The following is a 21632-nucleotide window of genomic DNA, read 5'->3' on the forward strand; positions in this document are numbered from 1 at the left end:
TTGAATTGGAAAGTGCATACTAAGCTTAGCACAGGTCCCAGATCAGAGGAAACACACAGTCAATGTTCCTTGTTCATGAACCTTGGCTATTTGTCAACAGGAGCTCTTAGGCAACCAGGTCCATCAGAAAGGCATAAATTGGAGGTGGAATTCAGGAACAGTGGACAAGGCCAAAAAATCTAACCCCATGGCCTTCTGTGTGACCATGAGATTCCTCTGAAATATTGTACATTTGGGATGCACCTGTCAAGTATCTGTATGTGTTGATGTTCATGGGCATGGGAGTAAAGAAAGAAATGTGACTTCTTGGTTAATGAGAAGGCTGTGTAAATTATATCCTGATATTTTATGGCCATGCCAGTTAACTAATTATTTTACCATTGGAATTAAAATACTCTGGAGTTGCCTGCAGATATTTTAAAATAGTTAGATTTCAAGAAGTCTGAAAGGACCTTTGAAAAGCCTCTGAAAGATGTATTTGGAGACTAAAGTTAAGAAAAAGATAGCATAATTCCCAGTTGTGGCAGGCTGGAAAACATCAGCAAGCAGTGGTAGAACTTTAAAAGAACATGGAAGAGTGGACAGTCTGCTCAGATTTTTGAAGAGAAATAGCTAAATGTGTGAAGAGTGCCAATAAAAAGAAATTAAGACACACTGATAACGTGAACACTTTTGTGATACTAGACTGTAGAAGGACTCCTGCAAGGAGAATGTAGTATTTTAGGAGCGTATTGTTAGTGAGACATAAAGAGTTGGGGTTGCTCTGGAATGTGGAGAACCTTTTTCCAGGATTCCATAGGAATTTGATAACTCAAAAATTATTAATGGAAAATATGTATATTTTCCATTAAACCCTGACAATTAGCCACAGACTCTTTTAAGTGTTTTCATCTCTTGGTTTTACATTTTCCTAACCACAGTGTTTTAGTTTCTGTTTGTTTTGTTTCGTGTTTTTGTGAATGGGAAAAGTTAAGATGCTCCCCTGCTTACCCCTCCAATCCAATCCAGTATAATGTAACTACTGTTTACACTTTTTAAAAATATTTATTTCTTTGGTTGCATCCGGGCTTAGTCACAGTGTGTGGGATCTTCCTTTGCTGCAGACGGGCTTCTCTCTAGTTGTGATGCAACTATGTGGACTCTTAGTTCCCCAACTAGGGATCAAACCTGCATCCCCTGCATTGGAAGGTGGATTCTTATCCACTGGATCACCACGGAAGTCCCTAAACTTTTCTTCAAAAAAACAAAGAGGGCACTATACTCTATAACTGTTTTGCAACCTAGTGTTTCACTTGCTATAACTTGCATATCACTCTAGATTAGTGGCTCTCTAGAACTGGAAGCAAGTTCACCCTCCATGGGGCAATGCCTGGAGACATTTTTGATTGTCATGACTGGTGAAGGGAAAGAGGTTGCTATTGGCATCTCCGAGTTTGATCCCTGGATTGGGAAGATCCCCTGGAGAAGGGAATGGCAACCCACTCCAGTATTCTTGCCTGGAGAATTCCATGGACAGAGGAGCCTGGTGGGCCACAGTTCAAGTGGTCACAAAGAGTTGGATATGACTGAGTCACTGACATAGACACACACACACAAGGTTACTGTTAACATCCTACAATGCAAAGGACAGCCACCACAGCAAAGAATTATCTGGTCCAAAATGTCATTAGAGCCAAAATGAAGAAACTCTTCTCTAGGTCAATACACAGAAATCTAATTCATTATTTTAAAAAGATTCATAATACTTTGCAGCATGATCGATCATAATTTATTCAACTAGTTTCCTATTGATAGCTCTTGGCTTCTGCATTAGTGGCATTGTAATATTTACAATTCATTTGTTTCTTTAAAGAGCAAAATAAGCTTTATCAGAAATATTGAAAAGAAGAATTCATAGGGTTATGTATAAAATTAGATTCTGGGTCACTGTGAGTCAAGAGAATTTGGTTTCAAGAAAATCGCAGGCTCACTCTAAATGACAAGTTTAAACAAAGTCATTTGAAAAGCATGTCTTCATTTTTGTATTCTTTGGAATGAGAAGAAGAAGCAAATCTAAATCCTTTTCTATGCTTCCTCAAAACAGAGAAGGCTACTTTTGAAGTGTCGGCAGTAATTTTCAGAGGAGCTAATTCTGATGGTCTCTACTTCCTCCTTATATGTGTTTTTAACAATTCATTAATACATTAAATCAGGATGGGTTAAGCAAAAGAAACAAAGCAGGTTTAAGATGAAAAAAGTGGTATCCAATCCTAAAGGCATGGAATGACTTCCAGATGCCATTGACAATGTAATTCAGAATTGGAATGATCCTCTGGTTAACCACAGAGGGTTTTACAGAGAGGGTGCCCTGAAGCAAACAGATGCTTGCTCCGTGTTTCTCTAGCCCATCCTTTCTGCATGCATGCCTGGGACGATAAACTAAAGAACAGCTTCTCCCCATTTTGCAGAGCTGGAGAAAGGATAATTGAACCAGTACTGTGCAGAAGAAGGATGGCCAATGAGTTGGTGAGCCTGAAAGGCTTAGACCTTGGCATCACCCCTTTCCTTGTCAATAGTTTCCTCAGTAAGGAGCAAGAGGTGGATATTTCTCTTCCCCTTGCTAACAGTCCTTTATTTTCACTTAGTTAAGTTATCCAGTGATAGTTCTAGGCTTCCCTGGTGGCCCAGTGGTAAATCTGCCTGCCAATGCAGGAGACCCCTGGGCAGGAAGATCCCTTGGAGGAGGAAATGGCAAGCCACTCCAGTATTCTTGCCTGAAAAATCCCATGGACAGAGGAGCCTGGTGGGCTAGTCCATGAGGTTGCCAAGAGTCAGACGTGACAGCATGCATGCACTCTAGCACAAGACAGTTCTACAGTGTAATAGTTGAGGCTGGATAATTTGGGCTTTGTGCTTTTGACCTTTCAACTTTCTAGCAAGAGTCCTTCTAGTTAATAAATTAATAGAGACCATTATCATGCAATAAATCAGATCTAATAAAATTGAAACAAGTCAAACCTATCTAAGGAGCTGCTGAAGTTATAAGTTCATTGATCTTTTTAATTGAGTTAATTGACGTATTATATTAGTTTCAGGTGTACAACATAATGATTGGATATTTGTATATATTCCAGAATTATCACCACAGTAATTGTGGTTAACATTTGTCATCATACAGTTACCAAAAAAAAAACAACGGTTTTTCTTTTTCTTGTGATGAAGACTTTATGATCTACTCTCTTAGCAACTTTCAAATATGTCATAGAGTATTATTACCTTCAGCCACCAGGCTGTGTATTCCATCCCTATGATGTATTTAGGGCTTCTCTGGTGGCTCAGCGGTGAAGAATCTGCCTACAATGTAGGAGACGCAAAGTTTGATCCCTGGGTCAAGAAGATCCCCTGGAGCAGGAAATGGTAACACACTCTAGTACTCTTGCCTGGGAAATTCCATGGACAGAGGAGCCCAGCAGGCTACAGTCCGTGGGGTTGCAGAGTCGGATATGACTTAACAACTGAACAACAATGCAATGCAATGATGTATTTATTTTGTAACTGAAAGTTGGTACCTTTTGACCCCCTTCCCCAACCCCTGTAAGCTCACTGATGTTTGGGAAAAACTAAGAGTTTCCCATTTCTGTTGCCCCTTTAGGATCAGAGCCACACACAAGTTTCACAATACCGCCAGGATCCCTCTGTGATCATGAGGTCCATCGTCCACATGACAGATGCTGCTCGCTCTGGAATCATGCCTCCTGCCCAGCTCACCACCATCAACCAGTCTCAGCTCAGTGCCCAGTTGGGGTTGAATTTGGGAGGTGCCAGTGTGCCCCATACATCTCCTTCACCTCCTGCGAGCAAATCGGCGACTCCCTCCCCTTCCAGCTCCATCAACGAGGAGGACGCTGATGAATCCAACAGAGTAAGTTAACTGCCTTTAGTATATAAGGATCACTCCCACGTTCTTGTGTTTGAACTTCATTCACAATATCACCTTCCTTTTCTTCATGGATGTGGAGTAGCACTTAAATTTATGATGGTTTAATTTTTTCTTAACTCTTTTGTATCTGTTTATTTCTGTGGAAAGTATATTCAGCTGGAACCTGGGAGGTCTGGTTTCTCCTACTGGTTGGAAGGCATTGAGCAAATCACTTAATAGGCTGAAGTTACTTAAATCGGCAAAGGAGAAGGCTTGTGCTAGACTTCCCAGAGATTCTGAACTGCTCTGGTTCTAAGTTAATGCCCAGGTGGGCAAGTTTCGTCTGGTTAGTTGGCTGAACTGCTGCCCCACTGGACAGTCTTGCACTTCAGTGATGTTTACCACATAGTATGTTCCAGTGGTTTTGCACCTTTGCTTTTGTCAGGGAAGTGATACATGATTCACATATACACAATTTGAAGCAAAAACTTAGTTGCCAGTTTGACTTTTTTGAATGCCTAGGAAAAACATTGTTTCATTAAATTGACTTATTCTAGGTACACAATTACTCATTCCTCATTTATTAATTATGTGTGGTACACCTACTCTGTGATTGGCATTTTACTTGGTTCTTTACAAAGACTTATAAGAGAATTGCTGCCCCTGGGACTTCCCACTGGGAACAAATAAGAGTGTTTAAAACTAGCTCCAGATGTGATTAGTGGCATAAGTGATGTGTCTGGTGTACTGAGATTGTCATTGATTCTGCTTTGGAGAGTGATTTGAGGAAGACTTTATTGAGAAGGTGATGTTTGAATGAGGTCTAAGAGGATACATAAAAGTTTGTGAGGCAGAAGAGAAAGGCCAGCATTGTGGTAGAAAGAGCAAAGGAATTATATGTCCATTTAGGGGTACCATGAATGGTGTGACACGGAGCAGGAAAGAAATAGGACTTGAAAGAAATTGCTGAAATGTGGTAGCCTTTCCCTGCTGGTAGTTGAGAGCTGATTAATTCTTTGCATCGAGGAATGGCATAAACAGATTTTTTGCTTTAGAAAGATAACTTAGGCTGTATATAGAACACGTTACAAAGAGAGGGACTAGAGAGAAGAAAACCAATTAAAGCATCCTTTTGTTATGATTTATTTCCTTTAATTTTAGCAAAGGAAGGCATACAGGAGGTACCAGATTAGTGAGACATTCAAGAGAGAGAGAATCATTCATTAAGTTTTGATGATTGCCTGAAATTTGAAGGAGTAAAATGTATATTGGGTTTTAGTTTGAGAACCAGCATAGATATCAGTAAATGGAGAGGATTAACCCAGGAAGTGAGGAGTGCTATTTTTTCCCCCATGGGGAAGCTCAGAGTTTGGCATGGTAGGGGTTGAATCTGAGATGTTTCCATTTGAGTCTAGAACTCAGTCCATTGAAGAGAGTCTAGAATTCAGTCTGTTAGAAATGGAAGTATAGATTTTTGGACCATTGGCACATAGATAGGAGCACATAGAAATAACCAGAATTTCTCAGAGTGGGTAAGGAACAAGTCAAAGCCAGAATACTGAGCATCATTTATTTTTACTTTTAGCATAATTTATGTTTAAATAGACATGGAAAAAGAGGTGCTTAGAGAAGATTGCAGGTGATGAAAAGAGGAGGGAGATTAGCTGAAGACAGGAGAAACGTGGCAGGGTTTGGTCTGTCCAGATATGTTAACTCCCCACTGGACACAGAGTGGGGAAATTTGCTTAGCAGTCTCTACTCACACTCACAAAGACTTCAGCAGGGTAAAGTGGGAAATAATAAAGAAACTCAAGGGATATGTATAAGATGTAGCTGGGTTACAGCTGGCTATTACACAATTCAAATGGATTCCTTTCATTTTGTTCACATTCCCACTGATCATAATACTTACCTCTGTATCAATCTGAAATTGTCATCTCTATAAAGAAAATTTTATGTGACTCTTAGCTTGTTCCATTTTTAGACGGAATCTATGTTTTGAGCAAAGACAATGAATTCAGTTTATCTTTTAAGTAACTGAGCTGAAAAAAGGAAGATTAACGTTATTGTTGATTATGTCTTTGGGATAAAGCTATTTCTCCACTTTTTCACAGCCCTTTGAGTCAACTATGCAAAATTTCTCTAAGAGAATTGATTCTGAGCTTTTATTTAAACTTTGAGACTCTTCATTTCTTGTTTATTCTTAAAAGGTAATGATGATTAGGGCAAGTCATGGTTGTCCAAGAAAGATGACAAAGGTTGTCAACATTTGAATGTTGTTTTGCAAAGAATGGAACTGAACTCTTATTTGGAAAAAGCTGCACTGGAAATAGCTTTCATCTTGTCATTGGTCAGGGTATTGTTAGTGCAAACAGTGCCAAATTCTCTTCCAAGAAAAGAATAGAGTTTGACTCAATTAGAAAAATCTGTGTATATATTTTTTCCTTGTGGCTAAAGTAATATTTTTCATTGAAGGAAAATTTGGCTCAAGTTGAAGCTCTAACTAGAAGACATCTAACTCGCTTGCAAGTTCAGATTCATTAACTAGAATATGAGTTTCACGTATTCTGAAGATTGAGAAAAAAGACTGTGAGGTCTATGGAATTTTAATTCATTGTGTGAGTTATGAAAGATGGCATTTTGGAGGAGAGGTGAAGTCTAGCTTAACACCTACTGACATCTGTAAGCTACTTGTGTAAAGTGTGGGTGTGGTTATTACTCAAATAGTGCAAAAAACAGGCTCACCAAAAAGGAGGTTACTGGCTTCCTAGGGTTCAGAGCTCTCAAAGAAAAGTTACTTATCAGTTTTCTCCCTATGAATTCTAGTCATTGAATTAAGTTCCAAATGACCCTCTTTCAGAAAGTAATGATACTCTTGGAAAATTTGAGTTAAGATTCAAGACTCAAGGCCATTAAAAGCCAATCTGTTAGTAACTTGAATCTATCTCTGTTGATCTTGCCCAGGGCTGGCTTTTAAAACATATTTTGTCAAACACTTCAGGATTCTTGATGAAGTTAACTGCAAAATTATCTCCAACATAGTCATCATATTATAATCTAGGGGATGAGGAGGGGGATAAAACAAGGTTGATGAATAATTTTCCCTGCTTCTCTGATGAGTCTGTTGTATGATTGTTGAAATTAGATGATGGTAGCAGGTGAGTATTAGACCTCAGTGGTATATAAATTTGGTAAACTATATCTATATCATTCCTATGGCTTTGATTTCAGAGTTCATTAGGAATATGTGTGAATATCACTAGGCCAGTATTCTTGCGGACAGCCTTACTTACTATAGATAATAACAAGCATCTTCTTATTAGTCTTTTTAGCCTTGGTGATTTTAAGTATCTACTGATGCTGCTCTTTTACAGGTTTTTAATTTTATGAAGAGTATCAGTTTTCTTTCTAGCTCTAGTTAGAGTTTGGACACTTTTACATTCCTTATTATCCTATTCTTTAGCAAGTTTTGTTATTATTTTAGAAAATAAAAGTGGCCTTTCCCTTTTTGTGCAAAATTAGGGATTAGAGCTAATTTCCATTTGAGTTTCTGGAGACCATTAGCAAAGTAAAATTCTGGTTAAAAAAAAAAAGAAACCAAGCTTCAAAAAATCAATTCAGACCAATCATACATATGATGGTATGCGTCTTTGGCTAAGGGACCTCATTTAAAATATTTGAGTATGATCAACATCCTGAATATTATTTAGGTTTACTTCTAAAACCTCTGAAAATGTAAAATATTTTGTTTATGGGTACATATGTAACAACACACACACCACACACACACACATACATATGTGTTTGGTACAAAGCATCCTGTTTTTCATTACTCATAATTGCTATTTAGAGCATGTGTTGCAAATGTATAGAAGATACTTCTGGGTCTCATTAATCAATGTTCTAAATGCTAATCTCTGCTGTCCAGTTAACACTAAGCAAATTTACCCCTCCCCCTCTTTTAATCGTGATTCATCTGTTGATGATGTTTAACAAAACCTTAAAAGAACAACTGGGGACCTGAGTAAGTCTTCCTGCATTCTCTGCAAATACATTCTAAGCAGTGAATTTTCATCCTGCTTTTGCAGGCCATCGGAGAGAAAAGAGCTGCTCCAGATTCTGGCAAGAAGCCCAAGACTCCAAAGAAAAAGAAAAAGAAAGATCCCAATGAGCCACAGAAGCCAGTGTCAGCATATGCCCTGTTTTTCAGAGACACACAGGCTGCAATTAAAGGTCAGAACCCCAATGCGACCTTTGGAGAGGTCTCAAAAATCGTAGCATCTATGTGGGACAGCCTCGGGGAAGAACAAAAGCAGGTAAGTTCAGGCAAAGACCCATCACAGCCATATAATTCAATGTTCCAAGAATATTCCTGACACCTTTTCTGGATTAATACATCCACTTAATATGATTGCTTCTCATGAAAGCCTTTTTTCTAAGCTATGGAATTAAAAAAACACAAACATATAACTCCGAAGTACTTTCCAGTTACCTGGATTTCTCAGTTCCCTTAACGGGTGTGTGTTCAGTACCCATTGAGAAGAGAGTTGGAAGAGATCCAGGCAGTATCCTGCAAGCATAAACTTTTGATGATAATCTTTTCATTTTAAATAATGCGGAATTTTCCCAACTCCCCCGCCACCTCTTTGTCACAAAGGGCAGTATAGAGAGATTAGGTCCATCCTGCTTGCCTTTTTTTTGATCATCTTTCTGAACCCTTGTGCTCTCCTGTTGGGTTTCCAAACTTTGAAGCCGCCTCTATGTGTCTCATTATTATTGTCATTGGGCATTTGAAATTTTATTCCATGTTCATTTGAAAGTGTGGCCATATGAGAGGCCTTGAGAGATTAGCCATGCTGGTGGGAGACACTTCCATACGGTCTAGCATCCTGTCTTTCCCCATGCAAGTCCTCCACACAAATGCAGAGAAGAATGGCTTCTTTGGGGCTCAGTTCTCCTCTGTCTTCTCCGTGAAATTCCAATGACCATTAATAGGCGTTAATTTCACATATCCTCACAAGAATAGACCCCTGTTAGTAGTAAACCAGAGTAATTGTTTCAGGAATAGAATGGAAAACCCTTGATTTTCTTTCTTTCTTTCTCTCTGCCTTCCTTCCTTTAATGATGAACTCATTCCTACCAGCTGGTTACCTTGGGCTGATGCTACTGTGGAATCTGCCTGTTTGTTTGCACTGAACTCCATGCTCTAGGTAGCAGCCCCATCTTCTACCCTAGAAATATAATCCTAAGGGGCTGGCAAACTGCTGCATCTAACTTTTAAATTCTGGAGAAAAAAAGACAGTTGCATTTTGGTGTAACAGGTAGCCATCAGACCATTGTTTAAAAAAAGGAAGCCCAAATCAGGTTTCATATACTGGGATTTATTTATGTAAATCTCTGGTCTCACTAATGGAAATCTTTTATCTTTCACTCTTTCTGATTTTTTTTTTTCTCGAAAAGAAAGGTCTCCATCTTTTCTCTTCTGTCTTCACTTGCTCTCCCTGTTTTTGCTGGGTTTTCATCCTCTGATTTGTTTCAGTTTAGAAATGGGTGTGAGGGAAAGAAGACATGATGGATAAATTGTTCATTTTCTATAATTTAAACTGTTTGCCACAAATTTCATTCTCATTACGTTATTTACTGCCTGAACAGGAGGCCCTCAGCTGTTATTCTCATGAATTCTGTGCTACTAGCCAAAATTACAAATTTTCTGTTTGTAATAGCAAACATCAAAACTGTGCCCCATCGAGGGTGGCAGGGTTTGGTTTTGCTTTAATACCTGTGTGTGTGTTTTCACATTTAAAAATCAAAGCCAGGGAGACCAAATTTTATGTGAGTTCTGTTGCAACCTAATTTGCACAGCAGTTATTTTATGGCTGAGAATGTGTATGCTAAAGGTGGTGCTAATTGTGGTCTTTTAATAGGTATATAAAAGGAAAACGGAAGCTGCCAAAAAAGAATACCTGAAAGCCCTGGCTGCATACAGGGCCAGCCTCGTTTCTAAGGTAAAAGAGCGGCCAATCTCTGAGTTACAAAGTTGAAAACAGTCCTGGAGCACTGAAAACATAAATGCAACTCCTCTTCGAGTTGATTTTTTTTAAAAAGATATCACCTTGAGTAACTCATAAACTTATTTTTTCTCATTAGAGCTAACTCAAATGACGGCATGAAAAATAAGAGTTCATTCAAGCTAATGAATCCAAATCGTTTCCAAAAGATTCAATGATGTCTGCGTATGTTGGCTGAAGCTATTTAGACAAATCTTAAACAGCCCCTTTCTTCCTGTCAGGGACCGAGATCTGTGTTAATGTCCTCTATTTAAATTGAGAAGTATGTTTCTCGGGCATTTTTGGACATCATATCATAAATTCTCCAGTGGTTGCATTATTGTAATAGAGGATGTTGCATTTTTGACCAAACTGTTCCACATCATATAAATAAATAAACCTCATGATTATTTAAAATAAAATTATGCTCTAAGTACTTTAAAAAAAAGGCATGTATACATGTATTATACATAGAGTATACAATGGGCCCTGATGTATTATAAAATGCACTGGTATTCTAAAGCAAATGTCACTCTGGATTATTATTACCTTGATCCAAAACGGGCATGAGCTGTTTCCTTCTATTTTAACATTTAATTAACTTTGTCTTTAGCCTTCCTAGAATTTAGAAAGGCTTTGGGGAGGATAATGTGAACTAATGTTTTTGCTCTTGATGTATTTCCTCTGGCAAGCGGAGATTCCATTTCATTGTCTTTGTCATGGCCTCAAAGTACCACGTAGGGCCTCAGGGCATGGTCAGTGTTGCTGGCAAAGCCATTTAAAAGGAATTTAGCCCTTTTTTCTCTTTTTCACCTGAGTTGTTTCTTCTTTGTATTAAGATCTACCATTGGCAGCTGCTCAGAACCAGATCAAGAGAGGTTGTCTTTGACAGTTCTTAGGACACTGCTCATTTCATTAGAAAGAGAAAACATTCATCAGGTCCATAGCAAAGCCTTTTTCCGGGACTCTGGAAGATGCACATTGAGAGATATACCGATTCTGGATACAGACTTGCACATTGGTAGAAAACCACTGAATGTGTGGGCTACAGATGTTGAGAATTGAGGTGTATTTGATGGCTAATTAGATGGAGTGACATGAATAGAATAACAATGTGCATGTACTCAAGTGGATCATTTATTCATTCACTTACCCAGAAGCAGGTATAGGTGATCTTTGAGCATTAGAGCGTGAATAATTGACCATACATGGATTTAAGCCAAGAGCCAGTAACTCAAAATGCACTCTGAAAATAGCATCTGTGATTGGGTTGATCAGGTCTATGACTGACTTAGAAGGGATAACTTAAAAGTTTTACATTGGATACTAAAATCTGTTTCAGAAATGTTTCCCAATGGATAGATCGATTCCATTGATACTGGAAAAACTATTCAATAGGATGGAATTTAAAAAGAATAAATCTAAAATTCTTTAGGGGTAGTTTTGTTTTTGTTTTTTCAGTAGGTAAGTACTGTTGTTGTTTAGTTGCTAAGTTGTGTTGTGCTCTAGCAACCCCATGGACTGTAGCCCATCAGGCTTCTCTGTCCATGGAATTTTCCAGGCAAGAATACTAGAGTGGGTCACCATTTCCTTCTCCAGGGGATCTTCCCAACCCAGGGGACCAAACTCGTGTCTCCTGCTTGGCAGGCAGATTCTTTACCAGTGAGCCTCCTGGGAAGCCCCAGGGCAGTTGGGAACACCCCAAATTTATAGTCAGAGACATAGCAGGCGACTAAAATGGCCCTTAAGGTATAAGTTTAGAATAACTTCAACCTGACCCTAAAGTGTGAAATAGCTACTAATATGGTGAGGAAGCAGCATCTAGCTGTATAGATGATGACTAGACCACATCTGAAGAATCGGTTCTCTCTTTTTTGGTCCCCATGATATAAAGAGAAATGGTGACTAACTAGTGGGTTGTCTCCATGATGGTAAGGACTGAAAATCAAATCATATTTAAATAATTAAAAGAATCATGGAAGCAAGGATTTGGGGGCATTTGATTTTGGTCCTCAAGTATAACAGCCATCATGGAAGGAAAGCTTAAGTTTGATCTCTGTGTCCATACTCATTCAAGGAGTGGGATTACAGGGAGCAAGATTTCAGCCTCAGCATTAGAAATAATAAACAAGGGTGCATCACATGTGCTTTTAACTTAAGCCTCTACATTCAGAGGGCTTCTCCAGTGGCTCAGCAGTAAATAATCCACCTGCAATGCCGGAAACACAGGAGATTCAGGCTCATTCCCTGAGTGGGGAAGATCCCCTGAAGGCGGGCATGGCAATCCACTCCAGTATTCTTGCCTGCAGAATCCCATGGACAGAGGAGCTTGACGGGCTATAGTCCATAGAGTTGCAAAGAGTCAGGTGCTACTGAAGCGACTGAGCATGCATTACATTCAGAGCCTGGAACTCCCTCCCTTAAGATGTGACTCAGCTATCACTTTTAGTCTTCAGAATAACCAACAAAATTAATGAAGCTTAATATTAAACCATAAAGGAGTAGAACTGGCAGGTGAGCAGGAGTCTTCACAGCCATCCACTTCTCCATTCTCCACTAGGGGAGCATCATAAAGGTGCAATGGCGTGATTGCCCAGGTGTCTAAGTATAAACTTTCCTTGTAGTTTCTTCCTTAAGACTGTCTTGGCAATTTTTAAATATTTGAGTATTTAAAAATAATGTGTTGTTTATATGTAGAAAACTGTGCATATTCTACTTTGTGGGTAATGTAATGGTTTTTAAAGATAATTGTGAACATTTGTGGGTTTCTTCTTAAAGACTTTAGAACAGGACCCTCCACCCTCCAGTCATGTGCAGCCCCCACCCCCACCCCATCCCCTGAGCTTTTGTACAAAATCAGAAACCTGTCCACCAATGGATGGAGTCCTACACTGATAAGGTCTTCAAACAGAAGCCATCAGCCATGGCTTTTCCTACCTCCAGTGATTCTCCATGTAAAGTCATTCCTCAAGAGTCTTCTAATAGTAGATTTTAATAAACGTAAGTAATAAAAATCTAGAAATAAACATTCAAAATCATTAAAGAGAATGGATGGCAGCTTGATGCCTCCAAGTTCCCCTGTCCCTACTCTGCTCCAAAAAAACCTAATTTTATGAAGAATAAGAAGAAAAAATAGTCTTTAAAAGAAATCATTCCAATTACAGTTGCATTAGTAAAATATTTTTGCGGAGGTAATTATGTGTTTTTAGTACAAAATATATTAGGCAGTTTCTCTGCATGTTGAGCCCCAGATTGTTTGTTTATAACAGGTTGTTCAGTCACACGAGAGTTGAACACTCTCCACTTATGCATGACGTCTTTGATAAATTTTGGACAACTGAAAATATTTGGTAAACCAAAATATTTCTAAAGTTGTAAAGTTCTTCAATTAAGTGTCTCTAAAGAATTCAATTATGTTTTTCTTATACTCAAGTGAGCACTGTTATAAATAATCATGGCTCTGATTATTATATACAGGGCTTTGAAGTTTTCTAGTAATAGTCATTTTCTGGTAGCAGAGCTTGTTAATGGGTGAAAATAGCTAACATTTACCAAGTGCTTTCTGTAGACCAGGCACTGTTGTAAATGCTTAACAAACGTATGAGTTCATTTAATTCTCACAATCTACACAAGGTGAATACCATTAAACCCCATTTTATGGATACGGAAACTGAGGAACAGATGGGCGAATTAACTTGCTGCAAGTCACATAGTTGTTGAGCAGTGGAGCTAGACTTGGACTCGGGCAGTCTACACTCATTGTCTTTCAAAATGGTTCTTGGTGATGATCTTGGTTCAGGTTTCAATGCTGAACAACTGTTACTCACTCAAACATGTGTATCAGTCATCTTTCAGTACAGTGGTGCTGTGGAACACTTGTATGGACCCAAAGCCCAATGACTTACAAAGATAAGCATGTGTCTCAGAGAGTGCCAGGTAACTAGCTGGGTCTTCAGATCTAGGCCAAGGCAAGGCAGCATCACCAAGTCCTCATCTGTGTGCAGCTGGCACACATATACCCATACATGGCAGTGGGCTGGCTGGCAGTGAGCTAGTAACTGAGTCTGGTACCAGGGCCACATGTCTGTCATCACCTAGTGGTAGGTTCTGAGAGAGACAGACAGACTTTGAAGCCTCATTTCCATCACTTTCTGTTGACCAGAGCAAAGGTGCCAAGCCAGCTCAGATTCAAATCGTGGGGAATTGGACTCCACCTCCGGGAGGAGCTGCCTACTCCTCCCACAAAGTGCTTGGGCTCAGGGAAGCATGAGTAATGCTGACCATTTTGGTCATCCATTCACAGTCCTTATAAAAACACTCCAACCCTCTCCCCTCAAATGCAGGCTGCCGCGGAATCAGCAGAAGCCCAGACCATTCGCTCCGTTCAGCAGACCCTGGCGTCCACCAATCTGACCTCCTCTCTCCTACTTAACCCTCCGCTGTCTCAGCACGGAACCGTGTCCGCCTCTCCTCAGACTCTCCAACCGTCGCTCCCTCGGTCGATCGCTCCCAAACCCTTGACCATGAGACTCCCCGTGAACCCGCTGGTCACGTCGGTCACCATCGCCGCCAGCATGCCGTCGAACCTTGGGGCGCCGCTGATCAGCTCCATGGTGGGCTCGGCATCCTCCGCCCAGGTGAGCCCCTCAGTGCAGACGCAGCAGCAACAGCAGCAGCAGATGCAGCAATTGCAGCAGCAGCAGCTCCAGCAGCAACAGCTCCAGCAGCAGCAGCTCCAGCAGCAGCTGCAGCAGCAGCATTTTCAGCACCACGTGCAGCTCCAGCAGCAGCAGCTGCAGCAGCACATTAACCAGCAGCAGCTGCAGCAGCGTCTCCAGCTGCAGCAGTTGCAGCACATGCAGCATCAGTCCCAGCCTTCTCCCCGGCAGCACTCCCCAGTCACCTCCCAGATCACGTCCCCCATCCCCGCCCTCGGGAGCCCCCAGCCGGCCTCTCAGCAGCATCCGTCGCAGATACAGTCTCAGACACAGACTCAAGTATTATCGCAGGTCAGTATTTTCTAAAGACCAGCGCGCGGGGCAGGCCGTTGTGCCACGTCTGGAAGAGAGTGGCGGTCGGAGGGTACACCCCAGGCGGCTGCAACTCTTGGAGTCGGGGTTTGGTGATGCAGAAAGATGTAACCGATCGCGGCGGTCCTCTGCAGTGTCTATTAGATAGGCAAAAGAACTTAACAGTGGAGCTGAAAGATCTCGAAACTACTCTGTTTTTAAACAAGAAAAGCTGTGCTCTTCTATGTGATGGCTTTTTTATTTATTCAGGCTCTACCTACAATATGTGAATCAAACCGTGTCATGAATCCTAGGACAGACTGATGACTATAATAAACTGGCCTCTCTGAGTCATAGCAAATGGCCTTATTTCTCCCGAAGTGAAGAATCCCCACTTCAAGGCGACTGGAACTTCCAAAGCCCTAAAAATAAAAAGCACAGTCAGTAACTACCTGAAATCTGAAGATCCAGTTTCATACAAACATTTGTATGACGTCAATCGTTGATGGCATTTTTTTGTCATGAAAAAAAAAATAATGTAAATCACAGACTTTTGCCAAAGCTCTTATTTTTTTCCTTAAATCTCTCCAGAAAAAAAAAAAATGCAAGTGATTAGATTCAATTATTGACTCCTTTTCACTTTTTACCCATGACTTCTCCAAACCAAACCACAGTATATGTTGTAACACTATGACCACTGTTGTTAGCCCATTCTATTCATTCCAATTAGAAGAAAAGAATGTGAATATTATATTCTGTGTTTTGAGTGACAAGTTTCGAAAATTAAAAACACTGTATTTTTAAAAGGGAAATGCACTTAAATGAAGACAGTTATTACAAAAGTTAAGATTTAAAAAAAAGCAAGAGTTTTTATTATGATGTAATACCGGTAGAATATTTAAAAGGCGCACCACATCTGAATAATCAATGTAAATATTTTCTTTCAAAGTTGTAAGTTTTCATATCATGTGTTGTAAAGTTTTCATAAACGAGGCTTTAACGTAAACACTGGTGACATAAACCATTCATTGCTACGTTGCTTATTGTGTTTTTATGCTGTTTTATACTTTTTTATGAGTTATGATAGCAGCAATTAAGTTGTTTGTATTTTGCTTAACTAAAACAAAAATGCTTTTATCTTGCTATAGAATAAACACATTTCAGTAAAAAACTGTGGACTGTGTTTTGATGCAACAACCAGGCAACTGTTCACTTTTCAAATAAAATGATATGTCAAATTTCACTTGTGGTTCCTTGAATATGTAGAAGATGGGGGAAATAGATCCCATACCAACCTGTGTTTAAGCCCAGGTATCTTCTATTTTTAGCTGAAAATACTAGATTCACAGCTAAGAATGTGGATTGCATGGCCGCAGACCAGGGCCTGTTAAAAAGAAGCTAAACCATTGGAAATAGAACCATTAATGGAATTCCCTGGCGGCCGAGTGGTTTAGGACTCTGAGGTTTCAGTGGTGAGGGCACAAGTTCGATCACTGGTGGGGGAACTAGGATCCCACAAACTGTGCAGTGGGGCCAAAACATAGCAAAATAAATAGAACCATTAGTAATTATTTATAATTATCATTTTATTAAGATGCAAGGGCAAGGTAAGTCTAGAGGAAAAAGCAAGCGTCTTCTATTTGGGGCTCGAACTAGCTGGCATTGTGTCTTTATTGCTATTAAAATGGATGGTGAATGCTAATTCTTAAGCCAAAATAATTATTTCCGTGCCCATTTCTTTCCCCCTTTTTTTGCTCTGTAGTGACTCCTCTTTGAGAACACTGTGACCACTATCCCCAGTTGTCCTGCATGATTAATTACAGCATCTGTCCTGTCAGAAGCTATAATGAAGAGGTCTTGATAAAAATTGCAAATTACCACTGGCAACAGTCTTCAACTGCTTATGATAAAATGAAAATTAAAAACAGCAAGTGTCAACCCTGACCAGAATCCTAATCTGGAAAAAAAAAAAATGAGGGTGTGAGTGGTGGTATCCATGGCTACTGTGTGCAAGACATTCGAAAAATAATGGAATATGGATTCCTCAAAGTTGTTGTTGTATTTCAAAGAATATTTACTGGATGTTGTGGGCTATGAATAATGAATTCAGCTTTCAATATTTCATAATCCTCTCGTCCTCTGTATTATGTACAAATATTGAACAGCAAGAGATTCTAATTATAAATTTATAGATTTCTGGCTGTAGAAAAATTTATGTCTAAATTGAAGCTTTTCATGAGATGTATTAGTTGACAGGTATCAGTGTTCAAACAGTCTAAGAATGATGCCTAATCACATTTACAAGGGGGCAATTGTATTCCACAAAGAAATGAGATGCTTACACCAGACCCATCAGAGGCAGAGCTGATGGTAAAAGATTTTCTGTGAATTGAAACTAACATTACATAACAATAAGAACCATTTTATATTCTGTTGTGAAACCTTTAGACAAATGTCTTCAAAATTAATTGCTAAACTACATGTGACAGTAATTGTGTATTAGTTCTGTAATTGTCATTTTGAAAACCCATGAAGTATTGCTCGGAAAAAAAATGTCACTAGTGATAAGACTTAATTGCAAATGAAGTCTGTTTTCAACTGTTTGCAGTTAGAAGCAGGTGTTGTATCATCTATTAAATGATTTTTATAAATCTTGGGTTTTATCACATCTGATTAAATGTTGCTAAGCCACTGATGGTCAATTTCAAGAAAAAAATAGCTTAATTACTACAGTTTAAAAAATTAATCACCAGGCAAAACTATATCTTGAAAATGTCAAAAAGCTTGAATCATGAAACAAATTCCCCGACCTTGTTACCATATTATTCTCAGGATCTGTTAAAAGCATATTATGAGTCAACTTGTATTTCATTTTGTACATAGGACTGACTCCTATTTCTGAGACATAAGTAAGTACGTGGTATATTTGGTGTGTGGTTTTTTTTGTTTGTTTGTTACAAGTCAGAAATGAATCAGGGTAATGAAAAATAGGCATGAACATTATAGAAGCTGATGAGTGGGACACCTCTATCTATACTTTCCCTCTTCAGTGGTCAACAGACATTAACGAGGCTGCCCTCATCCCCTCCTCCATGACACACACACCTTTTCTCTCCCCTACCGTGTGCACGTTATTTTATTACTCTGGCTAAACAGGCTCTATTTTTTGCACTAACCTGTCCTGTTTTATGATGAAAGAACATAAGGAGTTTTCGTTTTCTAGCTGACACGGGTTCGTTAGCTCCCAACTCACAGAACAGAAGCTTAAATGCCTTCGTGCAGCCTAATTTCTGCAATACATTACCACCGGACGGAGGTTTGAAGGCTTTCTAGACAGATGGATGAATATCTCAGGTTTAAGTAGAAGTCCTCTGCTGTGTCCATTCAGACATCTGAATGGTTTCTCTCCCATTTCTCACTTCACGGAGCATTTTTCAGCACTGGACTTCCAGCTAACCTTTCCTTCCCCCCCTTCCCCACCCCCTTTGTTTGGCTTTTGTTTTGCAACAGCTGTTATTATCGTTTTTGGTCAGCTGTGATTGCTGGAGGCAAAATAGGACCAGATGGTGTTTTGCTATGCATGAATGGCGAGTTAGAGGAGTTGGGATTGAATAGGCCAAGTCTGAATGGTGTCTCCGCACCACCTGCCTGCCTGAGCCGTGGCACACACATCACAGGAGCATGATCCGCCTCAGACCTACTAGGATCGGATGGGAAAGTGGGGAGCTGGGCTGGATTTTCCCCATATTTATTGATCTTCCATGCACTCACAGAATAACGCCGTGTACAGTCAATTTGAGTTAATTGGAAGTGACACAGCATGGGCGTGTAATCTATCACTCAAGAATTCTGGTTTGCTTTAAAGATTTTGTTGCTCCCCCAAACACACACACACATACACACAATACACATTAATAGCAAAAATTAATGGGCTTAGTGAGCACAAAATTTTTTGAAATATCTGTCTAAAGTGCTAGAATTAAGGGTCTGGCATGAGGTTTTAATAAAGGGAGGATTCTTCAAAATGATATTTGTATCAGTTAATAATGCAAAGTGAAAGAAAAGCTATGATTCTAATGGGTGTAAAGAGCCCTTGTACTTGAAGATAATCCACCAAATATTTCTTGTTTAGAAGAAATGTGCCTTACTTGAAAAACCCCACAAATGACAACCAGATTAAAATTCTCTTAGAAAATATTCTTATCTAGATTTTGTTCTCCTTATCCTTTCAAATACGGTTGTTTTTGCTGACTGTCTGATGTAACTCCGAGGATTAGCACTTTCCCTAAATCTGAAAGTTGGTGAATGGGTTTAACCCGTGTTGACTGTGATCCCACAGGTGTGTGGGCTGTGCGTGCTGGGGTGTTACCAAGGAAAAGCGTAACCATCCAGCAAACGTGGAGTCAGAGATGCTGACCGACAGCTCTATTTGCCTAAGGCCCTAATTACTTAAATTTACTTCTGCTACATGCAAAACACTATGATAGATCCCGAAGGAGATGCAAAAATAAACAGGGCCTTCTGTTGACGACTTTGTATATGTTTGAGATTTTCCATAATACAAGTTAAAAAAAAAAAAAGCCATCCTTAACTTTGGGAGGAAATAATTTTTTTTTTCAATTGTGGTAGGGAAAGCACTCAGTAGATGTTGATCGATATGCCGACAAGAGACACAGAACACACATGGGTGGTTGTGAGGTTTTGTTGTTGTTGTAATTGGAGAAAATTACAATTTATTTGGAAAGGGAAGGGATTGCAATTGGTCAGGGGTATTAGGGAAAGCTCCTTGGGATTATTGGCACATTTAAGATGTGCCTTAAAGGTTGGGCAGAATTTCACTAGGCCAGAGATGGAAGCCCCGTTCTGGTAGAAGGAGGCATCTCCAGACAAGCAGGAGCAGGAGAAAAGTCACCCGGGTTGAAAGCACAGACACCATCAGAACAGCAACAGAGGACTTCCTGGTGGTCCAGTGGTTAAGAGTACGCCTGCCAATGCAGGGGCTGTGGGTTCCATCCCTGGTCTGGGAAGATCTCACATGGCTCGGGGCAGCTAAGCCCACGCACCATAACTACTGAAGCCCTCACACCGAGAGCCCATGCTCTGCAACGAGAGAAACCACAGCAGTGAGAAGCCTGCACACCTCAACTAGAGGGTAGCCCCCACTTGCCTCAACTAGAGAAAGCTGGCGCACAGCAACCAAGATGCAGCACGGCCAGAAATAAACAAACAAATCTTAAAAAAAAAAAAAAAAAAGCTGTGGAGGACATAGCAAATTGGACACACAGTGCTTTGGGTGGTGATGGGGTGGGAGAGGGAAGACTGAGCAGGAGAAAGGGCTAGAAAGGAAATCCGGGATTAGATTTGTAGAAGGTCTTGTACGCCCAGCTGGGGACTTAAATAAAAAAGCACTGGAGGTGTCTGAGTAAGGAACGTATGATAATCAGGGTTGATTGAATGCATAAGGGATTTTATCTTAACTTACTTTTGAAAATGGGAGTATCCAGTTGGCCCTAAAAGCCAAAGAAGAAAAGGAACAAGCTTCTCACTTGAAAATGTATCCCAGTATTTTAATTCTTCACATAAATAATAAGGCAATGGCTTCAGACTCCCTCTCTTACCACTCCCAAACTCCTGATACAGAAACATGCCACTGACAAAGCCGAATCGAGGCGTTTTGGGAGATGACTGCAGAATAAGCCTCATCCTCACATTAGCATCCAGAGGGAGGTCATTTTCTTTGTTTCTGCTGTGAAAAGAAAGCTATTTTCTCCACTGGTAAAAAGTACCTCTCGGTGCTTGAACTCAAATGCGATGAATGATAAAAAGAAGGCCTTGCTTTGTTGCTTGAGTAAAACCTCAGGCAGCACTGGGAGGGATGTTGGTTATGGTCTCAATTTAATTTCAAAGAAGAACCTTCACAGACAGAAAACGCGAATGTGGATGTACACTTCTTAGCAGAGAAATAATGTTCTTTTGTAAAACATCTCATTATATCCCCAGCATTTGTATAGCACTCTGTACTTGTCAAAGCAGTTTGCTATGGAATTGCTCATTCAGTTCCCTCTCTAGATAGTACAGGAGTGAACCCCATGTCACAAATCAGGAAACTGAGGCACGGTGAGGGTCTTGACTTGTTCCAGTATCTTTTTGCTTGTAAGAGACACAGTCAGAACTGGAATGGAAATTTTCTCCTTCTAGACCTGTTATTTCATTTGTCTTCTAATATTTGTATAGGTATGGCATATGTATTTGACATGTACTTATATCTGCCATATGTTTTTATGTAGGACGTATAAACAAATATGTGTGTGAATAGATGGGTGGTATATATAGATAACAGGTAGATATTAATAGATAGATAGATGACAGAAATCCATCACAGTAGCAAAGAGAATAATTAATCTATGTTTTCCTCATGGCTAGTCAAGCAGTAAACCAAAGCAAATGCCCCCTAGCCTGTGTTCTCAATGGGGCATAATGCCACATGGCAGTTTTTACAGTGTGAATATCTTCCAGTCTGATTGTTTTCTCTACTGAGATCTCTCTGTAATGATTTTCTATTCAGGTAAATAGCTTTGACCTGTGGGCTTCGAATGCTGGGATTGGAGGTGCTGCAAAAGTGCAAAAGCATGATATTTCTCCATGTGTTTATGAAGGGGAAAAAAAAACAAGCTTTAG

The 21632-nt window shown here is 39.8% G+C and overlaps 1 protein-coding gene across 11 annotated transcripts in view; it reads left to right on the forward strand.

Annotated features, from left to right (window-relative positions):
• Positions 1 to 16898, forward strand: part of TOX3 (TOX high mobility group box family member 3) — a 118858-nt gene extending 101960 nt beyond the window's left edge. For 6 of the 11 annotated variants that reach the window (XM_081505830.1, XM_081505831.1, XM_081505832.1 and 3 more), the window contains 4 exons: positions 3632 to 3901; positions 7987 to 8214; positions 9823 to 9903; positions 14289 to 16197. In XM_081505830.1, the coding sequence (XP_081361956.1) occupies positions 3632 to 3901; positions 7987 to 8214; positions 9823 to 9903; positions 14289 to 14969 (1260 nt within the window). In that variant the 3' untranslated portion in view covers positions 14970 to 16197. Of the gene's footprint in view, positions 1 to 3631; positions 3902 to 7986; positions 8215 to 9822; positions 9904 to 14288; positions 16198 to 16716 lie in introns of those variants that run through there. The other 5 variants (XM_081505835.1, XM_081505839.1, XM_081505838.1 and 2 more) reach the window with 1 other exon arrangement.
• Positions 16899 to 21632: the final 4734 nt, after the last annotated feature.

The sequence above is a fragment of the Giraffa tippelskirchi genome, chromosome 7 (assembly GCF_054371585.1).
Source record: "Giraffa tippelskirchi isolate mGirTip1 chromosome 7, T2T-mGirTip1v1.2.pri, whole genome shotgun sequence".
Classification (NCBI taxonomy): Eukaryota; Metazoa; Chordata; class Mammalia; order Artiodactyla; family Giraffidae; genus Giraffa; species Giraffa tippelskirchi.